This window comes from Neofelis nebulosa, chromosome 6, assembly GCF_028018385.1.
Source record: "Neofelis nebulosa isolate mNeoNeb1 chromosome 6, mNeoNeb1.pri, whole genome shotgun sequence".
NCBI lineage: Eukaryota > Metazoa > Chordata > Mammalia > Carnivora > Felidae > Neofelis > Neofelis nebulosa.
This window is the reverse complement of record NC_080787.1, coordinates 38,617,500-38,628,505: the sequence shown is the minus strand read 5'-3', so window position 1 is coordinate 38,628,505 and position 11,006 is coordinate 38,617,500. Positions and strand designations below refer to the sequence as shown.

General features: G+C 40.0%; 1 protein-coding gene and 1 long non-coding RNA gene across 2 annotated transcripts; one reads left to right on the top strand and one right to left on the bottom strand.

Moving 5' to 3' along the window:
- Positions 1 to 2,609: 2,609 nt before the first annotated feature.
- On the bottom strand, positions 2,610 to 9,577 carry SRSF3 (serine and arginine rich splicing factor 3). The gene is made up of 6 exons (XM_058733737.1): positions 9,443 to 9,577; positions 7,695 to 7,902; positions 6,305 to 6,439; positions 4,067 to 4,105; positions 3,743 to 3,829; positions 2,610 to 3,586 (listed from the first exon to the last, which is right to left on the bottom strand). The coding sequence occupies exons 2-6, from the start codon at positions 7,898 to 7,900 to the stop codon at positions 3,559 to 3,561; spliced, it is 495 nt and encodes a 164-aa protein (XP_058589720.1). The 5' UTR covers positions 7,901 to 7,902; positions 9,443 to 9,577; the 3' UTR covers positions 2,610 to 3,558.
- A 105-nt stretch (positions 9,578 to 9,682) lies between these two features.
- Positions 9,683 to 10,674, top strand: LOC131514120 (uncharacterized). Its single transcript, XR_009262944.1, has 2 exons — positions 9,683 to 10,308; positions 10,419 to 10,674. It is a non-coding gene; the product is annotated as an uncharacterized LOC131514120 (long non-coding RNA).
- Positions 10,675 to 11,006: the final 332 nt, after the last annotated feature.

Sequence of the window (11,006 nt, the reverse complement as noted above, 5' to 3'; positions counted from 1 at the left end):
ATGAGATACATACTGAAACAAACGTGCCATTTACAGGTGAAACAGAGTTAAGGGTACTTGGATGGCTCAGTGGGTAGAGAGGGCAGGACTTGACTTTGAGCCCCTTATCAGTAATAGAGATTAAAGAATAAAAATAAAAGCAGTAAAAATCGCCTATGTACTATTTTTCTGAAGAGCTCAACTGTGCTCTGCAAAGAATATTCTCCATAGAAGAACCTCTCCAAATTACTAGGAAGCAAGTAACGTTTCCAGAAAGTTTCACTTTCTCAAAACCAAGTATATACCTGCACCAAAAGTTGTAGTAAAGGCACCAAATGATCCCATTCTAAGACTTTAGTAGAACAATCCTTAATATACAATGTTATGTATGTCACATAGAATGGAAGAAAAAGTAAAGTAGTATTATACACATGTATTTCAGGTTGTTAGTTTGGGAAACTTTTTGGCTGTTACATGTTCTGAAGGATTAACAAGAACTGAGATACTGAAGGAGTCTAAAAACTGTATCATGAATTTCTGCAATCCCAATTAAAAAAAAAAAAAAATCAAGCAGGTGATATATTAGGTTTATCAAAAGACAAATTTTCAATGATGTCTTCTCAGAACCTCCCAAGTGTGCTGTACAACTGAATTCTTTTGAGGTATCCAAGGAATATTTAATAGGATGAAGAAAATTTGTGAGGACACAGTAAACTGAATTCAACACTATCAGTTGTTTTGATAAAAATATACTCCAACCCAGTTTTTCTTCAGCTACTTTAATCAGAAGTCTTTTGTTCTCAAAAAAAAAAAAAAGAAAAACCAGAAGTCTAGTACAAAAATATACAACTGAAAGACATTACCACCAACTAGATCTGTCAACTAAATCGTGTTGAGGATTCTGAAAATAAGAAGTACTAAACCAGTGGTCTTAATCAGGGACATTTATCACCTAACTCTTCCAAGTAACACAGTGCTTACTCTTAAAAAAGTAAATGAGCCTGGCAACAGGCTGTGTATATTTTAAAAAACTTCTATGATCAACACCATTCCTGATAAAGAATTATAATAATATGAACCATATTAACTAATAAAAAAGCAGGACTTCTCATCCAGATATAGGTGAGTCCAACTAAAAGAGATGCCATCTAATGACCACACCTTTGTAAGGAAATATTAAAAGTATATAAACAGTAGATAAGAGGTATCTACAATCTGATAAAATTCAAATTTCTCTGGCTAATTTATCTTCACCTTTCTGCTTAAGACATGAAGGTCAGAAGTAGCCCACAATTAAGTGAGAACTACAGATAATCATTTTGAAAAAGCATTAAAACTAACAATCCTTCTGTTTCCTTCAATTACCACCCAGGATTAACAGTGACCTCTAGAGAACACCTGCAGTCACTACACTAAGAGGTCAGTTTTTGTGACTGACCTCTTGCAGTATTATACTCCTCCATTCAGGACACAGTACGCAGTTGGCTAATGAAACTTAATTTTTGAAATTAGAGTAGCCAGAACTTTTAATGGCCACAGCTAAGTGTGCAATAAGGTTTTTAACAGTTTCTATCCTCCATTATTTTTTGTCACAAGCCATAAAATTGCTGGGACTTCTGGTTAAAGTGACTGCAAATTTGGCCTAGAAGTCAGGATAACTCCCTGAGATCAACTTTATCTTAAGTTCTGTATAAGCCACATTATAACCATGACCCATCTCCTTTTTACAGAAATCCAATTTAGGACTTTGCAAGTTGCATATTGCCAAAAACATCCTTATCAATGTCCGATGTAATTAGTGATGTACCATATTACTTCCATGACCTTTAGTGTCTTGCCTTGTTCTGAACAAGTTTTAAAACACTATGAAGAAATGCCAAAAGACAAAAGGCCCAAAGCCAGAGCTCCCAGTACATCAAAAGTCTTAAGTATCTTCTATAAGAAGGCTCATCCCAAATCTGAATTCTACCTTGTGACACCAATCTTCCATTGTTGGTACCTGCATGAAAGGTTAGTAAGGACCACTGGAAATTTATTTAGGCCCTCCCTACACCTTATAAAGTATCTTTACAGACTGAATTCAATGCAGTGACTTCTTTCAAATTAAAGAAAGTCAGTATAGCATATTCCAAAACTATCTTTAAGTAGCACATTTAAGGAAACTAAGCCACAAGGTAGTTGCATTATGATTTAATCTAATCGCACAAAAATTTGAAATTACAACTCCTCTGGGTTTCTAAGAGGAAGGTTATGCATGCCTCCATATTCAATTCTGCACCGTTACATTTGAACCATATAGTGAAATTTACATCATAATGGATCAATTTAGAATTTCCATGCAACACCTCTAATTATATAAAATGGAAGCAATTTTTAAAGCTTTGTGGAAGGTCTCATGCTAATGATAAAGCCTTTTCTATGGGCCACTTTGGGTTATAATGTACCAGGTTGCTATACTTTAAGATGTTGGTCACGGAGTATCACGCTCTTTGAACTGGCTCCTACTCCTAAAAAATGGTTAAGTACGATCACTTAGGTGACACCAAGAATTCCCTTCAGCCTGAATTGTGTTTAAGATTTGTGTAACCAACAGATTTCCATGGGACAAGAAGAACTATGGTAATAGTGGGTTCGACTATTACACAATTATGCTAATATTTTATTAATTCAAAAGCACTTTACAAGAAAATATAAGTATGGCTTCCAATAGGAATGTTATACCTGGACTTGATACCAAGCTCACAGATTTTAGTTTTGCAAGGAAAAACAGGCTTTCAGGTTAAACAACAATTTGTAACCAAAACTTTAATCCCAAGGATTCTCACAAACATATTACAAATGACAGCATGAAAAAAAATCTTGCACAGTAACTCAAAGTTCAGCTCTACAATGTACCCTTAAACTGGCAGGACATTGGTATCTTGAATAGTTTCAAATTTCCAAAGAGAGAATGTTACATAGAGCTGTGTGTTCATACACAGCAATCCTGTTAAAATGAACTTATGACCTAAAGCAAAAGTAAACTTTCTTGAAACTTCCAATTCTACACCAACTGGACCACCTCTGCCCAGTACGAAGACAACTAGGATTCATTTTATTTTAAACCTCTAACCTAGTTTAATAGTGCAGCTTAATTTTTAGCTGCTGACTTGGGTTCACAGCAGCTTTTAAAGACTGTTCAATTACAGCTGCATGCACACTATCTCAGCTATGGAAAAACTGTTCAATTTTTGCCAGTTTTGTCTTCATAATATGAAATGTCAAGCTTTAACTGGGCAGGAGTTAATAGGTTTATTATCAGTCTATGTAAGACTAAACTTCAAAGCAAATTCAATTTTGCTTAAGGGAACATTGTAAAGTAACAACTCTTAATATTACATGCCTCATATGATCCATTCAAATCATAGAGAATTACATCTTTATGTGTCACTGTTCCAAGAGACAAACAAATGTGAACAGCTAAAACATCTTAAAAATGCACCAAGCTTATGAAGTCTCAAACAAAACTTGAATTTTCTGTACATACTCCTGTCAAATGAAGTTATTTCCTGTACACCACTCCTCTTGCAAACTGGTCTTCTATTTCCTTTCATTTGACCTAGATCGGCTAAAAGACAGAAAACCAAAAGTTACATACATAACTCAGTGACATAACCAGGGAATAAAGTTTTTATGGGAAAAATAAAAATCAAAACAGCCTAAGAAGATCACCTTCTCTTTTTAACAAGTTATTTATAAATGATCAAGTCATCAAAAATCTTACCTACGAGACCTAGAAAAGGATCGGGACGGCTTGTGATTTCTCTCCCGAGACAGTGATCTCTCTCTCCTCCTATCTCTAGAAAGGGACCTAAAACCAGAGGAAAAAGAAAAATAGAGCCATTCAGAATTATGCACAACAAATATCCTAAGAAGTCTTCAAAAACTAAAAGCTGGTTCACTCGTGCAACTTATTAACACTGGCTCTATATGCTACTTTTTCATTACTAAAGCCAGTCTTTTACCGTTAACCACATCATTTGGAACATAGCTCAGGAACAGCAGAAACATGACTTTCTGAAAGTGGCCAAAAAAGGTAGTTATTTACCTGCTCCGGCTGCGGGAGAAGCTTCTCCGTCTTGGAGATCTAAAAGCAGAAACAGGAAAATTAGGCTAATTGTCAATTAGTATTTATGGCGTGAGGCATTTCCCAACTTTTCAATTTCACTGTTGGGCCCAGTGAATGTGCCGAAGAACTGGCACCCATCGTCCAAAAACAAAACAAAACCGAAAAAACAAAACCAAAAACAAAACAAAAAAACCAAAACAGAAAAAAAAACAGAAAAGAAAAAAAGGCACAGAAGGATTAAGGAACCAAAAGCTCAAGTGAAAAGCAGGTATTCCAACCATGGATTCACTTTAACAAAGAATGCTTCACAGCAGATCTGTCCAATGCAAAACTTCATGTCAAACTAACTTCACTACCCAAACACCACACCAAAATATAGTCCCACAAGTAGTTCCAAAAACAGTACCATAAACCAGTATTTGGAACCCATGCAAACCTGTAAGTCCATGACAAGACTTAGGTACCAGGTGGATAGTGTAATTTTGTGAAAACGCGCTAGGTGTAAATACTGATGCCATTAAGTGCTACATTAGAACTGCATTTGTGATCGTCACATTAAAGAGTGTGTTTAGGCTTATAAAAATTACCTTAGCTTGGCCCACTTTACCCCCAAAATTTAAAATTTGAAAACTGTTAGTAAAACCATTTAAAGGTGATAGGATTCAACAAATTTTTGCTAGAAAAGAAAGCTAAATCTGTTAGGAGTTATTAAAATTTTTAGTTTGGCATCTCACACATGCAAATAAGTTTCACCTGAAGGTCTAGTTACATTATGAGTTCCCTATCACCCTTAAAAGTTTTATTCAAGCAATATATATGTACGTTACCATTCAATTATGCACAGCCAGCCTTTGATCCAGAAAAAAGAATTACTTTAAGCCGCTTACTCCTTATTTTAACCAGCAGTAAACTGTATAAGCAGGAAAAACTTACTAGTTTTGGGTTTCAACAAGCTAGAAATGGTGAGGTGAGGCTGCCGGACTGACGGCCAGGAAGAATTTGCTGAAAAGGTTTTGCCAGATGTTGCGTTGGATTTAGTTGGTTGGCGAAGGGGGTGTTGTGGATTTTTCCTGCTTTTTTGTTAGCCGAAGGCTGCTGCTGTAGTTGTTGTGAAGACATTTGGTAAATAAACAGCTGAGCTGATTGGCCAGGAATGTGTGGGCGGTCGAGGTGGCTGCTGCCGATTTGGTTAAGGTTGGAGAGAAGGCTGAGAGAAAACAGCATGCTCGGGAACCAAAGGGCGGTGCAACCTGACGACTGGCCATGCCTGGGTCATGTGAAACGACACCAGCCAAGCTGAATGGGGCGCGCTGGTCACATGACGCTGAAAGGGCTAGTTGACTGGCTAATGCAGACTCAGAGGGTGGTGAGAAGAGACATGATGGTGACTCTGTAACGGGGTTCATTTTTATTAATAGATGGACCAAAAAGCACAAAAAAAAAATGAAAAACAAGCCATCAGTACAACCATCTATTTAGCTAACAAATACTCTTTATTATGATGGGCAACAGTGTGTTGTTTTGTTTTTCAAAATAGCAAAAGGGGCAAGATTTTGAACTCCTATCTCCTAGAAGGACTTCACTCACCTGTAAGAGGTAAATTAAGTCCTATAGAAACTATTTTGGAGGAGATGTGGAGTTAGCATCCAGACAATACTGCCTGGTCCAAGAATGATGCCATTTTCAATTATAAAAAAACTGAAATCTCTCCTATTTGGTTTTGAAGAACAGATGACTGGGATTACTTTTTTAGCCCCCTTTATCGGTCAGTGACTTAAGTTAGTTTCAGAATGATTTCTACTTTACCAGTTTTAACATTACAACAGCTGCCTGTTTGATAAATACTACAATCGTGCTAATAGTAGAAAACACATTTTTGTGAAGAGCTAGAGTTGAATGTAATGTTTGTCATTATGGAGTCAAGAAATGGAAAAAGGCCTAAATTGAAGTATAAGGGAAGACTTGGAAAGATGCAACTAGAAGATGAACTAGAAGATAGATCCAAGATAGAAGTTACTGACTACCAACATGAACAGTGACCTAGAGACAAAAGCCAACACTCAGCACAACTCACATACCCCAAACTACACCCAGCAAATGTTTCATAAAAACCTCCGATTCTTCAAAGTTTAAAACCCACCAACAAACTTTGAGAGAAATACCTGCTCCTATTAGCTACTCCGTTACACCAATACCTCTAAACACGCTCTCAAGTACCTGCGACGAGGTGGAGGACTCCTTCTCCGATAATCATCTCGAGGGCGACGACCCCAAGAAGGAGGTGGGCCACGATTTCTACTTCTCTTTTCACCATTCGAGAGTTCCACTCTTACTCGGCAGCCACATAGTGTTCTAAGGAAAGAAACATTACGAAATTTAAAAGAGCAAAGCCGTGTATACTAAAGCAAAAAGAAAGCACTCCTACTTAGCCTTTTCTGTAAACTACACACCTGAAACATCTGTAGAATCCTTAATAGCAAAACAAGTTTTTCTAATAAAGAAAACCAACTTCCTTATGCTTTAATGCCTTGTTAGAGCCAGTCTAAATCATTGGGCTCAATGTTAATTTGTTAAGTTACAAGTGTGAAAACCTTGGATTCTTCCTCAAAGAACCAGTTCATCTGTACATCCTGCTGGGACTTCAAGCTCCCAGAACTTGTTTACTGATCTTGATGTTACTAGACTGTTGGTCTTTCTCTTCCCCAGATAACCCCAATTCTCCATGCCAACAGCAGTGAACAAAAGCATTTTGGCCATTTTACATCACCATCTCCCCTCAATCATCACACAATAGCTGACCCGTTAGGAAACTGAAGCTGAGGAAAGTCGGAAAAAAGTTATCCTACACCTCTTGTTTCACATCCGTTCAGAGAAACCACCTTTATTGGGCCAGCGATTAGGAGGTGGGAACCTGGAAAAATGTGTTTCTACCATCTGCTTGGATAAATGACCTTCTCTACAGCTTTACAGCCAACCCTCAGATCCCCTAACTTTTGAATCTTAAAGATTAACCATTTCCCCTGGTTTCCTGAAATCCAGTGGTTTTCCAAAAAGCAGGAAGAAGAGAAGGACAGCACCTGGTCATTCTTAAAACTCAGGTGTTACTTACCAGCCATTAATGGGACACTAAACACACAACACAGCTACATATTCCACACTTCCTAAGTATTTCAAACACATAAAAGATAATGGTACAATAAAGCCCACGCAACCATTATCCAACTATGAGAATTATCGGTTTGTGGCCATTCTTACTTGAAAAGATCTGATTTCACAATTGTTTCAGAAACAATTCAAAGGTGACACCACAAGTGACAACTTTGTGGAAGGTTTAGATTAAAATGCTTCGACCACATTTTGGATGCAAACATCCACCCACCAAGAATCGACCATTAAACATTTTCTTCAATGGCCACTTGAGTAAAAAGTTACTTCCTATTGATCTTCAGTAAAACACTTCTTCTTTGCAGAAGAGGCGTATGTTAAGTCTCCAGTAACATTAACTTCAGACAGCCAAGAAGCTATCTAAAAGTCACATAACCTAGGAATTTTAAACATTAAAAAACACAAGCAACATATTTGTCATCAGCATTAGTCATTAAATTACCTCCCATCTAGCTCTCGAACAGCATCAGCTGCATCTCGGGGATCTTCAAATTCAACAAAAGCAAAGCCGGGAGGGTTTCTAGCAACCCACACACTTCGGAGTGGTCCATAATAGCCAAAAGCTCGTTCCAATTCAGTCTTGTTACCATTGTTTCCAAGATTACCTACATAAACTTTACAGTCCAGTGGACAGGAATCACGATGCATTTCTGTAATTAAAAAAAAATTACCCGAAATGTTAATCATTTACCCAATAAACCTACACAGTGAAAAAAGATCCTTAGAAAAGAATGCTGAAACACTAAAAACCAAACAATTACTACCCTTAAAGCACCGATTTCTCTCTAATCCGTACCTCTAACTACCAGGAAGCCAGCACAAAATGCATTAAGAAGAAAAATGCCTCCTGGAAAAATTGGTGGGGGAGTGGAAAGCACTGAAGCAGCATTTACAATCTGGGCAGTTAGTAACTTTACCAATTATTATAACTAATACCAAAGATAAAGCACTTAAGGTAGAGTAACTTGTGCAGAACCGAATCCTAGAGACGTAATAACCAAACCTAATAACCGAAGGGATATTACTGTGTCGTGTAATTAAAACCTGAACCAGTTTCATTCCTAAAGTGTTAGGAATCCAGACACAAGCGCACATATTCCAATTCTATGTATATAAAATATCCAACAGGTAAACGCAGAGACAGATTCATGGTTAACAGAGGCTGGGTGAGAGGGCAGAGGGAATGAGACCAGCTGCTTAATGGGAATAGGTCTCCTTAGGAGGTAACAAAAATGTTTTGGAACTAGACAGATATGACAGTTGCACAGCACTGAGAATGTACTAAATACTACTTAACCGCACACTTTAAAACGAAGCTTATGTTAATTTCAGGGGGGGGATTTGTTAGTGCAAAAATTTACTGCACTTTGGGGGCTTATATTTGCTAGAACTTCAGTACAAGTCACTTCCAAAACAAATCTAACCAACTTGTAGGACAGATTCAATTGCAAAGAGTAACGAACCCAATAACTCAACTTAAGGGCTTCTCATAAACACCACGTTCTGCTCATTCTGGGTTTATCCAATTAAAAAAACTAGTCCAGACACATCCTATTTGCATGACCCCACCCTGTACCCAGGAGTCTTGAGACCAAACCATTGCTGGAGATTTTTAACTTCGCTGTGAGCAGTTGCAGGAGTTAAGTATCAAAGGTAAGCTGCTACAAGTAGTGTGGCTCAAGGAAGACCAATCAGTTAAAAAAAAAAAAAAAAAAGTGGTAAGACTGTAAAAAGTCAAATTAAGATGAAAATACAGGTGACTACACAAATCACGTAACATGGATTGAAAGGTCCAGCCTTGATTAGTGACTGTGGAAAAAAATCCTGAGCTTCCGAAGAAAACGTGGGGGTGGGGGAAAAAAGGCGCCATAAATTGAAAGGCCGCGGCCCGGAGTACAATTCGGTTAGCGGCCCCCTTTCCCGCCTCAACTTTCGGGTTATCCCACTTCTCAGTTCACCACCACCACCTCTTCCCCACTCCCCCGGATAGGGGAAGATTATAAACACCTCCACTTCGAGACCGAGGTACATTCTCTGATGGGCCAGGAGCCCCCGCCACCGCCCCATGCTGAACGTCACAAAATGGCGGCGGCGTCTCTTTGTCTCAACCTGGCGCCATTGGGCCTGGCCCCACCGCGGTCCTGTTAAGTGCCATTTCCCACTGCACTCCTTTAATCGCTGGTCTCTTACCGAAATCTTGGGTTACAAAGCAGACGCTCAAAACCACACACCCTCGGATGGGTCTTCCCGCTTCCCGCTCCCCTCCGGCCCGGCTCCCGCAGATGCTCTCGCTGACCTGGCGTCCACGAAATGGCGGACCACCGCCTTCTCCTCGCCCTTATTTATACGCCATGCTGAAGTCACATGATTGGACGGGCTCGCCCAATGAGAGGCGGAGGAGGCTGTGACGTAGCGGCCATCAAATCAACGAGAATCGCGGTTGCTGGGAGCGCGCTCTGGCGGTGCCGCTTGGCCCGTGGAGACGTACGCTGCCGCGCTCCCGTCGCCTTAGGCCTGGGGCTTCCTCGGGTGTTTCCGGGTGGCCGACCTCCAAGTTACCCTCGATCCCCTCTCCCTCATCTCCAGATACACTAGGGTTTCATAACACCACTGCTGTTACTCCCAAACGCTGATAGAGCCGTTTGCCCCAAATAAGATTTAGATCGTAAACTTATTACTTAATCCTCGAGAACGGTTAGACTGGAACTAAAGCATCGTGTTTACAGACGAGCTTCAGAGTTGCTCCCAAGGTCACTGAGCTGTGGGTGACAAAACTGCCACCAGATTGTGCCCGCCCGCGTCTCACACTACGGAAAAGCCCGATCCTGGAAAGTCGGTCCAACTCTGGCTGGTTTCCCGCCTCTCACCCAAACTGCAGGATTTGGCAGAGAAGGGTGGCGTCATCATCCCGGACTCTTGAAAGGTTTAATAGAAACTCAAACGCAAATGAGACCGGCCAGGCCATCTGGACGCTCACCTTTACCAAATAACAGTAAAAAGAAATTTCTGAGAAGAATTAGTTTAAATTCCGGGCCCCCAAACAAATGCCAGGAAGGGTATGTCTGGCCTCTCTCCGGGAAAAGCCTGCCTGCGTATTGACGACTTGGGGGTGGGGCTGGGGTTCTTGGACCACTCACACCTTCCTCTGTTTTCCACTTCCTCCTAGGAAAACAGAGCCTCAAGAATAATTCACTACTGGGAGAGAAATACCGCAATCGTGCTCGAAAAATCGCTAACCCCTCCCTCTCTGGAACAGTGAGTCAAGCTACGAAGTTTGTCTGGTGTCGTGAAACCTACGCCCCTACTCCCCCCACCCGCTTCAGTGCTGTCTGACTTATTGTTAAAATTTAAATTTGCTTTCAAGAAAAAGAAAACTAATACCTTGTATTTTCAGTCACAAAAATGAAAAAGATATGCCAGTATTTACTTATCACTCCCGGATATTTTCTTTTGAATCCTTATCTCGTGGCTCTAAAAGGTTGGGGGTGGGGGTGGAATGCAAAGATTTAATCGCTCTGAGCCTTAGTTTTCTCGTTGTAGAATAGGAATTTCATACTGCAGGGAAAGAGGAGGGACAGGAACTACAGTCGAAGAGCCAGGACCTGTGCTGGCCTTACCTGGGGTGTTTCCCAGGTGAAGGGGGATTCTAGCATACCCTTTCTCTTTCTCTTCTGGCTTTTCTTCCCTTCTCTAAATATTTCTCTCTTCTGGCTCACTTCTGTTGTCTCGATTTTATCCCCTCCTCTGGGTAAGC